Source organism: Periplaneta americana, chromosome 3, assembly GCF_040183065.1.
Source record: "Periplaneta americana isolate PAMFEO1 chromosome 3, P.americana_PAMFEO1_priV1, whole genome shotgun sequence".
NCBI classification, from domain to species: Eukaryota; Metazoa; Arthropoda; class Insecta; order Blattodea; family Blattidae; genus Periplaneta; species Periplaneta americana.
This window is the reverse complement of record NC_091119.1, coordinates 115,774,633-115,793,712: the sequence shown is the minus strand read 5'-3', so window position 1 is coordinate 115,793,712 and position 19,080 is coordinate 115,774,633. Positions and strand designations below refer to the sequence as shown.

The 19,080-nt window shown below is 36.5% G+C and overlaps 1 protein-coding gene across 1 annotated transcript in view; it reads left to right on the top strand.

Moving 5' to 3' along the window:
* Positions 1–19,080, top strand: part of LOC138695710 (fatty acid synthase-like) — a 183,340-nt gene that overhangs the window by 116,576 nt on the left and 47,684 nt on the right. Inside the window, exons 23-27 of the mRNA XM_069819825.1 lie at positions 907–1,083; positions 1,680–1,859; positions 4,041–4,239; positions 8,441–8,624; positions 14,351–14,499. Of these exons, the coding sequence (XP_069675926.1) occupies positions 907–1,083; positions 1,680–1,859; positions 4,041–4,239; positions 8,441–8,624; positions 14,351–14,499 (889 nt within the window). The remainder of the gene's footprint in view (positions 1–906; positions 1,084–1,679; positions 1,860–4,040; positions 4,240–8,440; positions 8,625–14,350; positions 14,500–19,080) is intronic.

The following is a 19,080-nucleotide window of genomic DNA, read 5'->3' as shown; positions in this document are numbered from 1 at the left end:
AAATGCTTATTACAGTAGAGTCTTCAAGAATTATAATAAAATAGGACCTAATCTATTTCAAGTGTAAAAATACAATATTTCTGTATTTAATACAGTTTTTGTTAAAATTAGGTTAGATGGCTTTCATAATCTTTAAAAATGACAACCATTCATGTTAGCGAATTTCCTATTGCCGAAAATGTTTTCTCGCGGGTGCTCGTGTAAAGGGGGTTAAGTTGATTTGGCTAAACAAGAGTAAGTACAGATTGTAACTATCCACAATAACCCTTTTCTCTTGTGTTAAAGGGGTTAGGTCATTCTTGCATCTACGATGCAGTTACAGTGCTCCATAGTTTGTGACAAAGGGGTTTTGTTCAGTACCAAAGGAGAGAAGTTTACATACCTTGCAATTTAACTTAACCCCCTTTACGCGAGCACCCGCGATTTGTGACTTTATGATTTAAATATAAAAATAAGATAACAAATCATACGTGGAGAAGAAGACAGTTAATTTCATGAATGTTAATTTCTGGTTTTCTGAAAATTTTCATAAGAATCTTGGTTTAATTTACTTCTGTCTGATGTAACTTACAGAATACACAATTTGGAAATTCTTTATTACAGAGGATTTATAGAAATTTACTGCTGTAAATTTTACAGCACTGTATGCAACGGAAACTAAAAATACGAATAAGAATAGACATTTTTTAAAACAAAGGCGTCGTACTTTTTTCGAATAGTGCTAGTAAAACCGTTATACAGAATCATTCTTACTTGTGAAAAAAAAAAGAACCATTTATGTGCAATTTCTTCACACTTCTGTGTATAAGCGTAGAAAGTAATGTATATAAATTTAATGCCCTCTCAAGACTTTTATTCGACCCATGGCAAATACGACCCTGACTTATAGTGGCATTATTTTGGCAGGACTGTTTTCTAGGTTTAGAGTTCTCCGGACGAGATCGAAGAGGACAACGTGTAATGGGTATTACAAATTCTGGTGCCTTGGCCTCCATGGTGGTTGCAGATAAGGACTTTCTGTGGGACATTCCTGAACACTGGACTCTTGAAGATGCAGCCACTGTTCCTGTGGTGTACGGAACGGTGAGTGAAGCCATACCTAGCAGTAAGTGGTTATTGGGTTGTCAGTTAATTTTTTTAGTGAGAATTCAACTAACATTTGCCGTTACAGAACTATAATAAATAAAATTAGCAAGGGGATGAAGGATGGGAGACACAGATTGTGGCATCGATTGACTTACGACAGATCAATCTGTAATATCATGAAACATACAGACAGTAAAAGTAAAATGAATGTGTGAATGTTCAGTAAAAGTAATTAGACTAAATATGACATTTATCACTTATTTTTACTCGTTATAGCAATTCATCTTATATGAAATTTAATAACAGTATTTTAGTTCCAATTCGAGCACTGATCCTTCCTGCCATATGAAAAAAATACTGACCACTGAACTTTAAAAATAAACCTCCACAAGTTCATGTGTAGAAAATACAGTGCGAAGAAATTTCTTATTTCACTTGTTCCTGTGTAATTGCATGAGAAGTCTGATATTTATATTATGCTTTGTATTATTTGTATTTATAAACATAAGCAATATTATACCTCCAGTAAAAGGCTGTTACATATGGGCTGTAGCAGCACGACACAGTTGCTTATTGTAGTTCTTCTCGTACAGGCTTACTATGCTCTTGTGATGAAAGGACGCATAAGAAAGGGTGAGTCTGTGCTGATCCACGCAGGCAGTGGTGGCGTGGGTCAGGCAGCCTTGAACATTTGTCTCCATCTCGGCTGCACAGTTTTTACCACTGTAGGAACAGAAGAGAAACGGGAGTTTATCAAGAAGAACTTCCCACAGGTATGGATCTACACCACTTACTAAGACAAGCAAATAATTTATGAATACCATATTTGACTGATAACTCATAGGCCTAACAGATAAGAATAAAATTAAAGTGCTTGTGATTAAAATAAATGGATGATGAATTTTGCACATAGGAAACAAGATTTCGATTCTCGACATTGATTCGATTGATACTTACGTTCGAGTCGGACAGCTCGGCGCAGCGCTACTCCGCGCCGACCGGGCGTCTCGAACGTGAAAGGCACTGTACGAATACCTATGTGGCGAAGATAGACAGTGGAGTGTTCCTTGAGGTTCTCCTGTTTCCATAAAGTTAAAAAACATTATCACAGTAACGTTGTCCTTATAAACTTATCTTTCCCCACATTTCGTATAATTTAATTTCGTCAACCGCTGTGGAGTAACGGTTAGCATAAATGTCTGATGTGAAACTAGCGAGACCGGGTTCAAATCCTGGTTGGGACAAGTTATCTGATTGAGGTTTTTCCGGGGTTTTCCCTTAGCCCATTAAGAGCAAATCTTTGGCTTAATTTTGAAACCTCGAAACTACATTTGAGGAAATTGAACAAGAGAGCTAAATAACTTACTTTTATATAACGTCTGTTGTGAGTTTGTTATTTATGAAATATAGAAACATTTGCAGACTTTCCTAGTGTTATTTGATGACGCATTTTGAAAATGTATAGACATTTCGACATTAGGAAAGCATTGGATTTGAGGTATTTTAGAAATAAGCCGACGAAATCCTGGGTAAATTTCCACGCTGGACCCTGGACTCATTTTGCTAGCATTAACACTTCATTTCATTCAGGTGATAAATAACCATCGCAGTTGTTAAACGTCGTAAAATAAACAAATTAGGAATATATAAAAATCTGACATAAGAGCTTAGGTGATTCCAGATGAAGATGACCACTCGGGTTTCAACTTTCTATGGGTGCTATTCATAAACATTTCGCTAACCCGCGCTACGAGCATGCTAAACTAGCCCCAGCTTTCGACTGGTTACTTGTACAGGATTCATATCATATCATATCGCTAACAATGGTTTATGAATACGAAAAACGTTAGTTCGCTGATCATCCATCGGAAGCCACGATATATGTGTAACGCTATTACATGCACTGGTGCTTGCTGAAAGCTCCCGGTTGGTGGGATTTGCTATTATATGGAGTAGATCTGTCTAAGTCTATCGATTTGGTGACTTATAGAATTGTCCGATACTATCATTATGGGCTAAATCTCATCTCATCTCATCTCATCTCATCTCATCTCATCTCATCTCATCTCATCTCATCTCATCTCATCTCATCTCATCTCATCTCATCTCATCTCATCTCATCTCACTTAAGTCTCACAAAGAAGAATTATATTGTGTTTATTAATTAATATAATAGGCCTACACTGTGTCCCAAAATTTCCGATTTCACTATATTTTATCGCTGTAACTATTAATAAGCACTACAACAACGTAATAAGTAACAGTAGACAGATATTGTTTCTAAGTTTTGTTCGATAACTTAAAAGTTCTCGAAATATGAACCTCTGGTCACACGGCACACATCTAGGCGATATTCCAATTTCTCCCACATTCTCTGCAGTGTCATCAGCTAACGCCAGAACCGAAGATGTGATGCGACGCCATAGTTCCTTTGGATTATTGGCCGAAAGTGGAACGTAAACATTGTCCTTTTCATACTCCCACGTGAAAAACTCACAGGGGTTAAATCAAGTTTTGTTCTTCGACAGTGCAACGGCCAATCCAACGTTGAGGGAGATGCTCGTTGAGGTATTCACGCACATGAAGGTGTAGCCTCAACAGGACGATGAGCTGCGAAATTCAGAACACAGGAAGAGGTCTGTTGTTGAGATAGCGACATTTTCTAGCAATGACATTTTCGAACAATGCGCAATGCGAACAATGATAGCCGTGTTCTTAAAAAACTCGGAGACATTAGCTGTCTATTGAGACTAATCGCTTTCCTACAGATTAGTTTACATACTTTCCCAAATAAACCAAATTTGGAACAATCAATTTGGAACAGGTTTTATTAGCTAACCTCGAGTCGAAGCCATAGGAGAGCGGAAGTAAGAGGCGTGCTTTCAGCCTCTTCCGAAGACTAATGCACTATGTTTTATTCCTAAGGTACAAAAATATAAATTTCTGATTTTCAGTTATCAGACCGCAATATTGGCAATTCTCGAGACACTTCCTTTGAACAACACATTATGCTAGAAACGAATGGTAGAGGAGTTGACATCGTCCTCAACTCCCTTGCAGAAGAGAAGCTTCAAGCATCTGTACGCTGCCTTGCCAGAGGAGGACGATTCTTAGAAATTGGAAAGTTTGACCTCAAGAACAACAATCCACTCGGTAAGTGTGTTCACAAAAATAGTGTCTTGAACAAGAGTTTGTCTACAAGAGATGAGGGGAAAAGTTTAATAGAAGAGTAAAAATACTACTTATATAAAGATCCTTAAACTTCTCTACAATAAGGAACGCAAATTATTTAGAATTAGAATTATTTATTAGGGTGAAGTTAAAGTAATCTGACCTTCTCATCCACTTCACCATAAATCAAACTGAGGTACAAAGTAATTCGTGCAAAATAATAAAATTATTACATTCAATGAGATTAGCGATTACATGCCACAGATGTTAATAATAATATAACATAGTTTACAATTTGAAATATAGACTACTCGTAATGCACATTATACAGTAATACAGAAAAGTTTCGTACAGAGCGATACAATATTACAAATAAGAATAAATCTCAAGTAAAATTCTTAAGGAACAAAAGAAAATATTAAATTAATGTGGAACGCTAGCTGACATATAGGCATAGGTACAGTACAATAAAATGCTAGCTCCTGTCTAATAACAACTTTCTAAGGTTATTTTGAAACGTCGTTAGAGTCCGACAGTCTCTGATCTCGCGCGGGAGAGAATTCCAAAGTCGGGGGAGTGCAACACTAAATGATGAAGAATATGCAGAAGTTCTATGTTGGAGGGATTAGAAGTAGGCCTAAATCACTTTCATTTGGGATTGACAATATTTCGATGCGTGAAAAAATATACTGAGGAGTAGAGGAATGTCGTATATATATCTACTAGTAATAAATTATTAACCTAAATTTTTTCTGATAATTTTAGTTTTTCCAAAAATAATTGGTGTTAACAAGAATAGTTAACTACCCTGAGAACGAAAATCTTATTTTGTAAATTTTTGTTTGTATTTCTGTATGTATGTTATCTTTTTACGTGATAATGGCTGAACCGATTTCTATAAAAAATAGTATGAAAAATAAATTACATCGCACCTAGATTTTAAGTTATGTGGCATTTAGAATACTTATAAGGGGGCCTGAAGTAAATAAGCCAGATATGTCGCTTATTATTGATTTTTTTAGGAGAATGTTACATAACAAAAGTTGTTTTAAAATGTTTCCGACAAGCTTTATTCTTTTCAAAACTTTGATAGGACTGATATTTAAGGACTTTTATAATAACGATACTTTTTATTTCAGTGCCGCCTCAATCAGACTAATATAATGAAGTGAAAACAAAAGGGCAGGACACTATGAATGAATAAGTAGTACATTCGTTATCAATAACTTTTAAAATAGTTTGACGCAATAGTAATACACGAAGGCAATTATTTTATGTCAACATTTAAAGTTCAAGCGCAGGCTTATCATTTAATTGGAAGTCTTCTTCCAGCTCTTATTTGTCACAAATATATTTTCTTTTAGACGCTGGCCAATTCCCTTTTAAGTCTGATGGAGTAATATAAATAATCCGCGGTGCTACAGCCCTTTAAGGGCCCAGACCGACCAGCCGGCTGCTGGCTTCACGTCCACATGCCGAAGCAGAGGTGGCCGTTCATCCAACCATAATGGAGGTTTCGTGTGGTAACTACGAGATCCACCCAGCCATTATAACTGGTTTTCGTAACTGGATTTCGCTTTCTACCGTAGCTCCCCAAGTGTATCATGGTGATGGGTGGGCACTGGTCCCATATACTGCCGAAATTTCATGAGAAAATTCCTTTCCGCATGAGGACTCGAACCAGCGCACATTCCGAAACGCGAGTCCTAGGCAGGATGCCTTATACCACGAAGCCACGACGCGGAACAGTAATGTAGTACCCTGCTTAAAACTGGAATTGACTGAACAACTCCAGAATAATAACAGTTAAATCCGTTATTTTAAATACAATTTTGAAAATAATTCTGGAACACACGGCTTAAAACATAATAAGCAAACGAAATGTTCACTAAGTAATAAAAAGCTCTATTTGAAAAATAGTAGATTTAAGTCAGTGATATTTATTTATAACAAGTGCAGCAGAGCGCACGGGCGTAGCTAGTGTATATATAAACATCATAATCTCGTAGGTTATCGAGTCAATGAGGGAGAGCGGAAGTCGTGAGCTAATTGAGTGTGACTGCGCAAAAACTCTAAGAGAAGATTTAAATATGGTAAACCTCTAGATGATGGTAAAAGAAAGCATGAAAACCATTCGAATAAACTTAAAAATGATGTTAGAGATGCCATAAAAACATATAAGCCAAGCAAAAAGGTTTTATTACACAAATTCTGACCTTTATAGGAGGGGGAAAAAATTAATTCCCTGCTATAATTTTATTTTAAAATGTTTTCTATTTTTAATTTTAATTCTACATTAAATGTATAACAATATGCAGAACTGGAAAAAAAAAGTGCTTCATTTTCTAAAGTGAACAAAACGATGTGTCTTCCCGTGTAAAAAAGTTGTAGACCTACTAGTTGCTTGAGTTGTAAATTATAACCTTTTGACTGTAGGCCTATTCGCTAACGTTCGAGGAATGCACTGGAATGATAATGGAATTTAGATAGTCAGGAATGATGTTGATGCCTAACATGGGGAAACGGGAGAGCCCAGAGGAAAACTGCAAATGCGATTTTGTCCGTCACATGTGTCACTGTAGATTCAGGCCTGACAGGGACTGGAATGCGGACCGCCAGTATGACAGGTCGAAGACCTAGCTATAGACTGATTACAGCCTTTTTGCTCCCGCACAACTATTGACAACTGAAATGTGACTAGCAAAATATCAGGATTGCCGACATTAACTCAATAGACACATGTTCAATAGCACACATAATCGTCCTGCATGGAAAAACAAGTGATTGTGTAAAATGGATAATGAATCTCTCAATACCATTAGATAAATTCTGTTAATTTCCTCATTAGAAAATTTAAGAGAAAGGAGAATGGTTTTGGTTAACTTAAATGAAGTTCCCCTAGCGCCAAAAAGAAGTCCTTTCACTTCCCATGTAATAATGTTCATTTTGTATCTCTCACTGAAGTGAGGAATACATGGGTTGTAAATAGACTTCTTTTCATCGTTAACGTTATTGGCTTGTTGATCATCCTTCTCAAAACGGACAGTGGGGTCAAGAATGAGGCTTCTTTGATTCCGGCGATCGATGGCTATAATGTCTGCTCTTCTCGTTGACCCATTCTCAGCCAAACAGTGCACTTCTTCGTAAATCTCCCACTTTGCCTTCTGAAGAGTGGTTGCGATGGAGCTTCTCACTTTATGGTGGCGATTGTTCCTCAGTAGTTCTCCTTTAGGGCAATAACCCAAAACATGCCCAAGGGTTTCTACTTCGCTGCATCCTGGATGACACTTTTGATCTTGAATGGAACGACCTGGCACCGATCGTACTGCTGCGATGTTTGTGGACATCTTTATGGCATTGGTCCACTCTGATGATGATATCCCTCTTCTATTACTAATCCAAGAGTTGTTTTTTGGATCTTCACTGTAAGTTACCACTCCTTTGCTTTAATATTTCGCAACTGGCGATTACAAATCAAACGAGTGGCTCCACAGATCTATAGCTGCTGTCGATGTCGAGATATTACTGAGAGTCAGCGGGGCATGGCTGATTTTATACTCGGTACTCTTATGCGTGGAGGCAATAGAGGTGACGTCATACTCCTCCATGACTTTTATGTGTTAAAACACGTATAATATATACAATAAAGCTATAACAGAAAGTAGTAACTGAACATTAGCACTGAGCTTGGCTACTGGTGTAGTCCCGGGTAACGAGTGGGACTTGTAACCCAAGGATGGGCTTGGGCCGATTACCTGGTTGCTTATTTACGATATTTCCCCAGCTGTAAGGTGAATGTTAGGTACTCGTGTGACGAATTATCTGATTAATTCCGCTAATTACCATTCCGCTGTCACCAATCCTACCGACAGGATAATAACCACATAGTTGTTACAGCGTCGTTGAATAAGATATTCTGCAACTCGATTCGGAGAATATGACAAAATTGAACCACATTGAGCAGAAGCACGTAAAAACATATGCATATGGTAACAGAGACCACGTCGGGAATAAGAACGACAGAGCTACAGTTTTATGACTCCAAAGCTCGTAAGAGGCAGTCAGAGAGATACACACTGCATGATGAAAACTATCATTTATGTAAGGCTCATTGATGCTTGCAATATTGCATTTTCATGAAAATATTTGAATATTTTTAGCACGCATCTATTGCTTTGTACAGGTATGGAAATGTTTAGTGAGCAGAGAACTTTTCATGGCGTCATGTTGGATCTACTACTCCAACGTTGTTCGAATGTAGATAAGGAAAAGCTACATGCTATCCTTAGAGAAGGAATCAAATCAGGAGCCGTGAAGCCTCTTACTAGAACCATATTCCCTGTTACTGAAGTGGAACAGGCTTTCAGGTAAACGATCAACTTTATTAAAAATAACTATTTGTTATGAAAATTATTATCCATAGTTTTATCACTTTGATTACACACAGGTTCCCGAACTGCTAATAAATCTGTTTGTCACAACGAATATTAAGGAATAATTTTACTATCAACTTTATTGCAATAATACACAGAATATAAGCAGTGAATTTTGTAATAGGCCTATTGCATAGAGTTGGCTATAAGATAATTTTCATTTATGTTGAGGTAAAAATATTCCCATTAGAAGCGTTCGGAAATTGTGATAACACTTTCATATTCGTCATCATCATCATCATCATCATTATTATTATTATTATTATTATTATTATTATAATTAGACAGCAGAAAAAAGTCATTCGGATGTGAAGGTAACTACAACGCGAGTAGTTTGTCTCGTCAGAGGGTTGTTGTTTACGTAAGCACAGTAGGCATACTATAGGCACGTGCAGGTAAGAACTGTTTTCGAATCGATGATTCAGAAGGTGCCTTATATTTTGTGTACTTTTCTATAAACCCATTAAAGTGAGGATTGTCCAACGTTTTGAATGGAATATTGCAACTTAGCATCATTCGACACAAATTCTGGCAAAAGTCATATTTCATATTTGAGGCGGAATTTGAACTTAAACCCTTATTTTCTTCTAACATAGAGCTACATATTGCATGTGTTTCTGTGTATTACATTGACGTTCTATCGATTGTTTTGTTATCTTTTTTAATGCAGACATACTTAACCGACGTTTAATTGTTTCACCAGTATCACTACTAAAAATGTCGACACCATATTCTTGCATTAAAGAATACACCCTGTGTTTTTTAACATCTGTCTTCGGCATTATGATCACTTCACTGAACACAAATGAATAATATGTTTAAGTATTTCCATATTCTCTGTTCACGTACGGACGAGGATTGACTGAGAACGCAGAGTGGCAGTTGTTTTCGGTGTTCGCGTGGTGCTCTCTGCGGACGGTACCGTGTTGTAGCTACCTACTTGGGAAGCGTGCACACCTCATGCTATAGTCTATGCTCACAGTACTTGTAAACCGTAAACATGACTTTTATTTGACTTTTTTTCCGCTGTCTAATTATAATCCACGGCATAATAAATACCTAGTGGTGACACGTTAACTTTAGTGACACTCCAGTTGATATAAGAAAACTTGTTACATTGACAACAAAAAAAAAACACCAAATAAAGAATTAAATATGAAGAGATAATGTACGATTCAAGAAAGAAAAAAGTGAACAGTCCTGATGATTAAAGATCTGAGCTTGAAGTGCAGTTGACACCTAAAATTGATCTGTTTGAATTCATTCCCATATTATTTCTCATATTGTATGCTAAAGCCAACAAAATATAGTTTATTGTGTCATAAAGTAATTACTTAAAAGATCCCTAAATAATGTTTAATACCTAAATACTCTCCGAAGCGAGTAAAAGATTTACAAAACAGATTCCCATACTGATAACAAAACATAAAGACAGTAGGCCTAACACCCACTTCCGTGACTTTCATTATCGACAACTTTTTTCACATTATAAATTGCAATGGTGTTACTATATGTAGTTCTGTCTTTATAATAATAATAATAATAATAATAATAATAATAATAATAATAATAGTCATCATCATCATCATCATCATCATCATCATCAAATATGTGGGAGATCGCTGGACACGATATTAAATCGTGTCGGCTCAGTTCTTCTAAATACAGAGTGAATAAAAAATCCAAGGACGCCCTATTATTTTGGAAACGGGAGGAAAAATGAAATATCTGAGTTCCCCATCAAACAGTGGGTCAGGGGGCCTACTTTTACTGGTATGTCAGGAACGTGGGCGCCAGCTTTAAGTGAGCCATATTGGATCAAAGTCTAATTTTTCAAATGAAAAGTAGGTCTTGTGACATATCAAATAAGACCAGAAATAACTCAGAAATTTATTACTGTAACCAGATTTGATATATCTATTGCAGTTAAAAAGTTATTAAATATGTTCAATATGCTCACCCTCATGCTGAACTCAAAGCCGTGGCTCTTGATCCAGTCATAATGCATTTGCTCGAGAATATCCGAAGGAATATTGTGACAGGCCTCTAGGATGCGTTGCTCAAGATGTCGTCTATCGCGGATTTTCACCGCATACACGAGTTGTGTAAGATGGCTACACAGATAAAAGTCAAGTGTTGTGAGGTCGAGTGATCTAGGTGGCCATTAGCAGCACGACGGCCAATCCAATGACGAGGAAACTGGACATCTAGCCATTCGCGAACATTTGCGCCGTAATGTAATGGAGCCCCGTCCTGTTGGAAATAAGACGGGAAGCAGTCATCTTCAGTTGTAAGGAACGGGAACACTGTCTGCTGTAGCGTTTCCAGGCAACGCTGTGCATTTAGGTATTTGTCTATGGATATTGGTCCGATAATACGGGTGTCCCAGACTCACACCACACCATGACCTCATCAGATATGTCTTTGGATGTTTCCACCCAGTTAGGGTTGCTGTCGCTCCAATACCTGTGGTTCTGACGGTTCACCTTGCCATCTACGTAGAAATTTATTGGTCTCGTCACTAAAAAAATTTCGCATGTGAAAGAGGGATTCCGTTATTGATAACCCAAAGCCAAGATGCAGAACTCAACACGTCTATAAGGGTCATCTTCTGACAGTTTCTGCAGCATATGGACTTTGAATGGATGTCATTTATTGATATGTAGAATCCGCACGATGGATGACAGGCTAATTCCATATTCTACTAATAAACATACTCCATATTCTACTAATAAACACACTACTACAGTGTATATCAATAACCAGGGGAGCTGCGGAGCTGTAGCACTCCCTGCTTTGACAGGAAAATAAAAATAATATTTATTTTAATTTGTAGAAGAATTGTTACAGCTTTTATTGGTAAATTGCTTTATATTTCACCTGGCCGGGTACTATTATCTTATGAATTATCTTTTTTGCGCGTCGACTGTATTGGAATTGACACTGCATTCAAAGTCGTTCTGGGATCTGCAGGGTGGGACAGCTCGTAAGAGAGTGTGTCTTGATGGTCTGGGGGTAGAGAGGTGAAGGGAAGCAGAGGGAAACTGCCGCTGTTTAAAACCCATATTTCGCTGCAGTGGCTTGCAGAGCCAGGCCACAAGGGAAGATCTTTCCTCCCCTCCCACACCGCTATTGTAATACTACGTCAAATGGATTCTCTATTCCCTTGCAACTTAATGACAAAATTTTTATTTTCTTTTCACATACTTATTGTTGTAGAATCTTATCGAGTTAATATAATGAAATTAATATTCTCTTTTACCTTATTATTACGTATATATCCAGCCTCCAGTAGAACCAAATATTTGCCTTAACTCAAAATGATTGCACGAGTAGAATCCTTTTGATATAGCACGTAAAATACGAAAGAGACTTCTTTTCCAGTTTTAGAAAATTGTTGACCATCAGTATATCTGAGTGTTGCTTTGGTGTGACGTCTTAGTACCGTAACTTAACCAGTGCAAATATGCAAGCATGAGTGTGTGTGAATTACAGAATATTAATTTTATTTTTCTCAACTTTCCCTTGCGGAGAAGATTGATGTAATGAAGTGAAATTAAAGGATCGTCCGTTACCCGCCTTAAATCTTACTCAAGCTTCATCCGGCCGAAATAGTGCATATACGTAAGGAAGGAAGTATAACAATGAAATTTACGCTAAGCATTTGTGGTTACGTGGATGTGAACAAAAAAAAAATCTGTATTGTGTTTTCCTTGTCTCCTCTTCGGTGGTGATGCTGCATGGAGTAGGAGTGGTGTGACACATTTAGGACATCTGCCCCTAAAAAGCAAAATGCACGAATCTTCGCAGTCTCACCTAAAAAATGTTGTTTCATTGGCTATGTTAGGAAAAAACTAATATTGCTGTGCAATTAAGTGAAACGAATAGAACAAACATTCTCAAACATAATCAAGAAGTGAGAAAAAATCGTGAAATTATTTTAAAAAAATATTTATTGTATCAAATTTTTGTGGCCAATATGAACTTCCCCTTAGGGGACATGATGAAAAAACGATTCGAAGAACCCTGGTGTATTTCGTGGGTTGCTACAGTTCGCGAGTAATCTAAATGAACCTCTCAAAAATCATTTGGAACATGCCACTGTTTAAAGGTAATTCTAAGACAATTCAGAATGCACTGGTAGATTGCAAGTTGAGTGTCTGCCGATCTGAAATCCAGACTGAAATCGATGGTATTAGTTTTTTTTTTTTTTTTTTTTTTTTTTTAAAGCAAATGATGCCACAGACATCTCCCAACTAAGTCAGGAAGTTTTGGTTTTTCGATATGTATTGCATTTATTTTTGGCCTATACTTATTAGTAATGGTATCAAGAAGTGAAATTTGTATGTACCAAAATCTACTGCAGCTCTCCCAGTCCACAAGTTCACGAGCCGTCACTGTCAATAACTTTAATTTACAAATAATAACGTATTTATGTAACTATATTTTCAGTTAGGGAAGTTGACACTGATGTTACTGTCATCATAGAAAATTAGTTTTTTTCGTCATAAAAGAGAGAATGTTTAGATTAGACTTTATCTGCATAATTTTATTTGTAAAAGAGAAGAATACGAAACTACTACTTTCCTGATATGTGAGACATATAAATTCATGTCCATTTTTCGATAACTCCAGGTAAAAAAAACTGAAACTATAATAACATAGTAATTGCGTAATAGCAACTATTTCAAGTTGAGGAAATAGGTCTATATAAATAGAATAATCATGAATAATTTAAAGTCACACAGAGTTAGTGTGCACTCAAATGTTGGTTGCTTGACGGTTGTCAGCCCACTTTGAGGTCTGTGGATATAGAGGGAAAAATTGGGTCGGTGTCGGGTAGAGTTCCCGGGTAGCTCAGTGGGAGAGCGTTAGTACGTTTAACCAAAGGTCCCGGGTTCGATACCCGGTCCCGGAACAATTTTTCCCTCGAAATTATTCAAATTAACTTTACAGGGAGTTATTCCTGAAAGCTTAATTTGCATAATACACGTCACTGTACCTAACAGAAAACCACAATTTAAAGTCACACAGAGTTAGTGTGCACTCAAATGTTGGTTGCTTGACAGTTGTCAGCCCACTTTGAGGTCTGTGGATATAGAGGGAAAAATTGGGTCGGTGTCGGGTAGAGTTCCCGGGTAGCTCAGTGGGAGAGCGTTGGTACGTTTAACCAAAGGTCCCGGGTTCGATACCCGGCCCCGGAACAATTTTTCCCTCGAAATTATTCAAATTAACTTTACAGGGAGTTATTCCTGAAAGCTTAATTTGCATAATACACGTCATTGTACGTAACAGAAAACCACAATTTAAAGTCACACAGAGTTAGTGTGCACTCAAATGTTGGTTGCTTGACGGTTGTCAGCCCACTTTGAGGTCTGTGGATATAGAGGGAAAAATTGGGTCGGTGTCGGATAGAGTTCCCGGGTAGCTCAGTGGGAGAGCGTTGGTACGTTTAACCAAAGGTCCCGGGTTCGATACCCGGCCCCGGAACAATTTTTCCCTCGAAATTATTCAAATTAACTTTACAGGGAGTTATTCCTGAAAGCTTAATTTGTAGAATAATCATGTTCAATACATAATTTATTAAACAAGCGATACATATAAATGTAATATCATTTTTACAATAGTACTGTACAGCATATATTCATGATATGTTGCAGATTTATGGCTGCTGGCAAACACAAAGGCAAAGTTATGTTGCAAATTCGACCGGAGGAAGAAAACAGAAAATTGGTTCTTCCTTCGCAGCTGTTCCTTCAAGCTTCTCCACGGTACTTCTGCAACCCACACTGCTCCTACGTTATAGTCGGTTAGTATAACCTCTCTCATTATATCTTAATTTTTTTCTCATTTAATAACATCACTATATATGAGGGACAGAAAACTATATACGCAGAAACGAAATTGAATTGTATAAAGAGAAGCAACGTCTTGTGCCTTGTCAGTATACCAGTATAATCTAATTCTACTACAATGTGAACAAAAACTTAAAACAAATTATTATAGAATAAATGTTGTAGCAGAATCATACTTAAAATGCCCAAGAGTAGGTTTTTCCCTAATTTCAAATCAATTGTATCAAAATATGACAGTTAAACTTTTTAGGAGACTGTAATAATACGCGTATACAGAAATAACTTTAATTTACAAATAAGGACGTATTTATATACTCAATTTCTTCCACATAGTTTAAAAGTATAATGAGTTTGTCAGATATAATTTTTACACTCTTAAACCGCGAATTTTGCGGCGGAGCACAGATCTGCGACAGGTCATGAATTTGTGTCTGCATTTTGACTTCTTAGAAGATGAAGTTACCTGTTACGTCATAATTTTCTTTACGAGTGCTAGTGTTAGATTTGCATTAGCCGGAGACTGACCTATGAGCTTTAGAAATATAATTATAATAGTTCTTGGAAAACAATATTTCCTGCGTAAAGGATGCTATGGTTACAACGGTGGCTTTTTGTAAGATATGTCCAGAAGAAATATTTTTTGTGTTCAATGCGGATAGCTCCTTAGACCTTAGATCTGTTAGTTTTATCGAATACAAGTAGTGAATCAGAAAGAGGATTCAGTGCCTTTAGTTGCCTGAAGACGTACTTGCGTTCTGTTACGAATTAAAAAGGAGAAAATTGATCATTTACCAAATCTGTTATACATAAGCACATATAAAGATGTTTTTAAAGTATTTGCACCGTGAAAGTTGCAATTTTTGTTACAAAATTATGACAATGAAGGTAATATTTGATACTGATACTTAATATGTGTTACATTATATGCGTAAAACGTTTGGTAAAAATGGGTGATTCGTTTCTAATGAGTTAATTTATTTTTAATTTAGTCTAACGTCTTTGATATATACACAGATTGAATCGGTTGCATCTTACAATTTAGTTTTATGCAACTCTTAGTTTATAGCCCAACTACAAACATTGACCCTTGGTGATGTTTAAGAAACGTACTCTTTGTACCTATGGTTTAAGCGTTAATTGTACAGTTGTCCCAAAAAAAAAAAAAAAAAAAAAAAAAAAAAAAAAAAAAAAAAAAAAAAAAAAAGTGGCCGCACTCGTGAACAGCGAATATTTTCTAAGTCCACTTTGGGTCACGGCTATGTTACACGATGCATGTCCTTGTAGAAGCAATTCAGGAACTATGGAATTATTCTGTATCTGCGTCTTGTAGAGCAGCGGTAGAGTGCTCGCTTAATGATTAGAAGGTTGTGAGTTCGGGCCTTCTTCAAGTTTTCATTTTATTTATTAATCGTTCTTTAGCGATATAAATAATATTCAAAATATCATTTATATTCTGTTAATGTTCTTTATCGATATAAATAATATTCAAGTTATTTATATTTTGTTATCGCTCTTTTAGCGATATAAATAATATTCACGTTATAATTTTTTGTATTCTGTTATCGTTCTTTAGCGATATAAATAATATTCAAGTCATCATTTGTGTTCTTTTATCGTTCTTTAACGATATAAATAAAATTCACGTTATTTATTTGTTATCGTTCTTCAGCGATATAAATAATATTCAAGTTATCATTTATATTCTATTTTCGTTCTTTAGCATTATAAATAATATTCAAGTTATATTCTGTTATTGTTCTTTCGCGATATAAATAATCTGTATCTTATGTAAATAATTATTATAATATAAATAACCATTTTTCTTTGCAAAATAGGTTATTTTATTTAAATAATTTTATTAATTATATATTATATAATGTCTTATATTAATTCAACAAACTGATATTTATCATTTATATTCTGTTATCGTTCTTTAGTGATAATGTATAAATAATATTGAAGTTATTTATATTGTTATTGTTCTTTAGCGATATAAATAATATTCAAATTATTTATATTCAGTTATCGTTCTTTAGCGATATAAATAACATAAATTTAATATTAGGTTTGGAACACTACAGTTGCATAATACTGGTGTTAGTGTTTATTTCTATATTATTACATTATACTATCTTGAACCACAATAAAATGAAAAGGAGTGACGAGGAATTGAATCTGAGACGTTGACATCTAAATTCCGACGTTCTTCCGCTGAGCTACGAAGGCACAAGTGTGGAAACATTTTCGGAAAAATTGGCCCAATCCCCCTCCAAGATTTTCTGATGATTTGTAGAAGCTAGTCCAGGATGCGGGGGGCAAAGGCTAATTGGGATTTTCCGGTCTCTGATCGGGTCAGAAATCCTGATAGAACTAATATTTAATCCTTGCGGTGAATTTCGGTGGAGTTCGGAGGGCCCAATTAGTCATATCCACTCTCCTAATCTCCACGCTTAGGCTCCCTTGGATCTAATAAGATGCGAAAGAGACAGTGATGTGCGGAAAGCAACGAGAAGTTATCGCATTTATCCTTCCCAAGAAAAACTGCAAACATGAGCAAAGGAAGTTTTTAATAGAAAAAAGAGCATCTTCTGCGAACCTCTGGAAAAAGAACTAAGGAAGAGACTAGTGAAGTGCTTTGTATGGAGTGTGGAATTGTATGTGGAAGAAACATAGACATTACGACGAAATGAAGAGAAACGAATAGAAGCATTTGAAATATGGATATGGAGAAGAACGGAGCGTGTGAAGTGGACAGACAGAATAAGAAATGAAGTTGTGTTGAAAAAAGTTAGTGAAGAAGGAATGATGCTGAAACTGATTAGAAAGAGAAAAAGGAATTGGTTGGGAAGAATAATAGACCACATTAAGATACGTGGATTATATGCGGAGACTAAGAGGAAGGCAGAAAATAGGAAAGATTGGAGAATGCTGGGTTTGCAGTGAAAGACCTTCCCATGGGAAGAACACTTACGTATATATGTCCAGGATGCCTGGAATGTCGCGTCTGAGAACAGTCACTATTTGCAAAGACTAGTCGATTCCATGCCCACTCGACTGCAAGATGTGGTCGAGATATGGGGAAGATAGACTAAATATTGAATCGTAGCTTTTTGTTTTGTTTTTTTAACGCTTAATTGTTTGAATGTTCTAAGGCAAACGCCAGTAAGTTTGTTTTGTTTATGCCACGAAAGATATTTTTGTTGAGAATATAATCTTTCCATTTGCAGCCATAATGTCATAATAAATAATGATGAAGTTATGACATAATACATTCATGCACCTGATGTTAATTACTAAAATAATCATAAAAGAGACAGGAGCAATTATGCATAGGGCAAATCGCAATATAGCGAACGTAGAAGCTTCGTGCACGACCCCTTCCACTTTTCCCCTGCTAGCTCACCAGACACTCTACGTGATAGGGGAGTGTTGTGTCGAATGCACATTTCATGTGGGTGGGGATAACTTCCCCTACTGGAGTTCGCTATATTGCGATTTAACCTATGTATATTTTCTCCCTCTCTTAAAAAGAAAACAAATAAAACACAGAAAGCACTAGGTTGTATTCGAACGCAGGACCTCACGAATACCAGGCCGGAACGCTACCATTACGCTATAAAGCAACACAGAGAATACTTTAATTATAACTTTAGCTATCAGGCAACCTGGTCCAACAACATGTAACATCGACTGTCTCCGAATTGTAGCGAAGATAACCCGAAGGGAGAGCGGCCACTTTTTCTTTTGACAACTGTACATTCTAATAGGCCTACAGCTGATCACTTGGCCGACTCCATCGTATGAAAGAATGACACGTTTTTGGAATGATCTTATTTTTATGGCTTGAAGTTCGCTTTTATCATACAGTATAAGGGGCAAGCAGAGGAATATCGACCATCACGTCATTTGGTTCTTAACAGATTACAAATCTTTTAGAATTATAAGGGACGACTGGTTCATCCTGTACGCTATACTCGTATGGACAGTGCGATACTAGGAAAACGGGACTGGTGTTTTGCGTGGCACGAGCTGGTATTCCATCTACCAGAAGTGAATATAGCTGTTACAAAGAGAGAGGAATTTGTTCCCAGAATGCTATGTTGAAAGTCATCATGCATTCCTAACATTTGAAACCATGTGAGCTGAAATACACGTTCTCTTTTAGAACCTGTCTTTTCTTTTAGTCCTAAAACCCAAAGCACCATAGAAGGGCTGTTATTTTGATAACATGGACATCGTTAAAAGGGCTGTAACAAGAATACTGAACAGAATTCCAGTTTCTTCGTGATAGTTATGCAAAGTATGGAAGTGGGAAGAAATGTGCATTAAATAAATATTGCTGAGATTATGCAAATCTGGCTTCCAGATAGTATAGCTCCCTACGAAGCTGATTTGAATAATATCAAGGGAAAAATTGCGCCATATTTGCATAATATACGTTACTGTTCGTTAACAGAAAACCATAATTCAAGCCACACAGAGTTTGTGTGCTCTCATTTTTGGGTCTCTGACGTCCTGTTAGTCCGCTTGAGGTA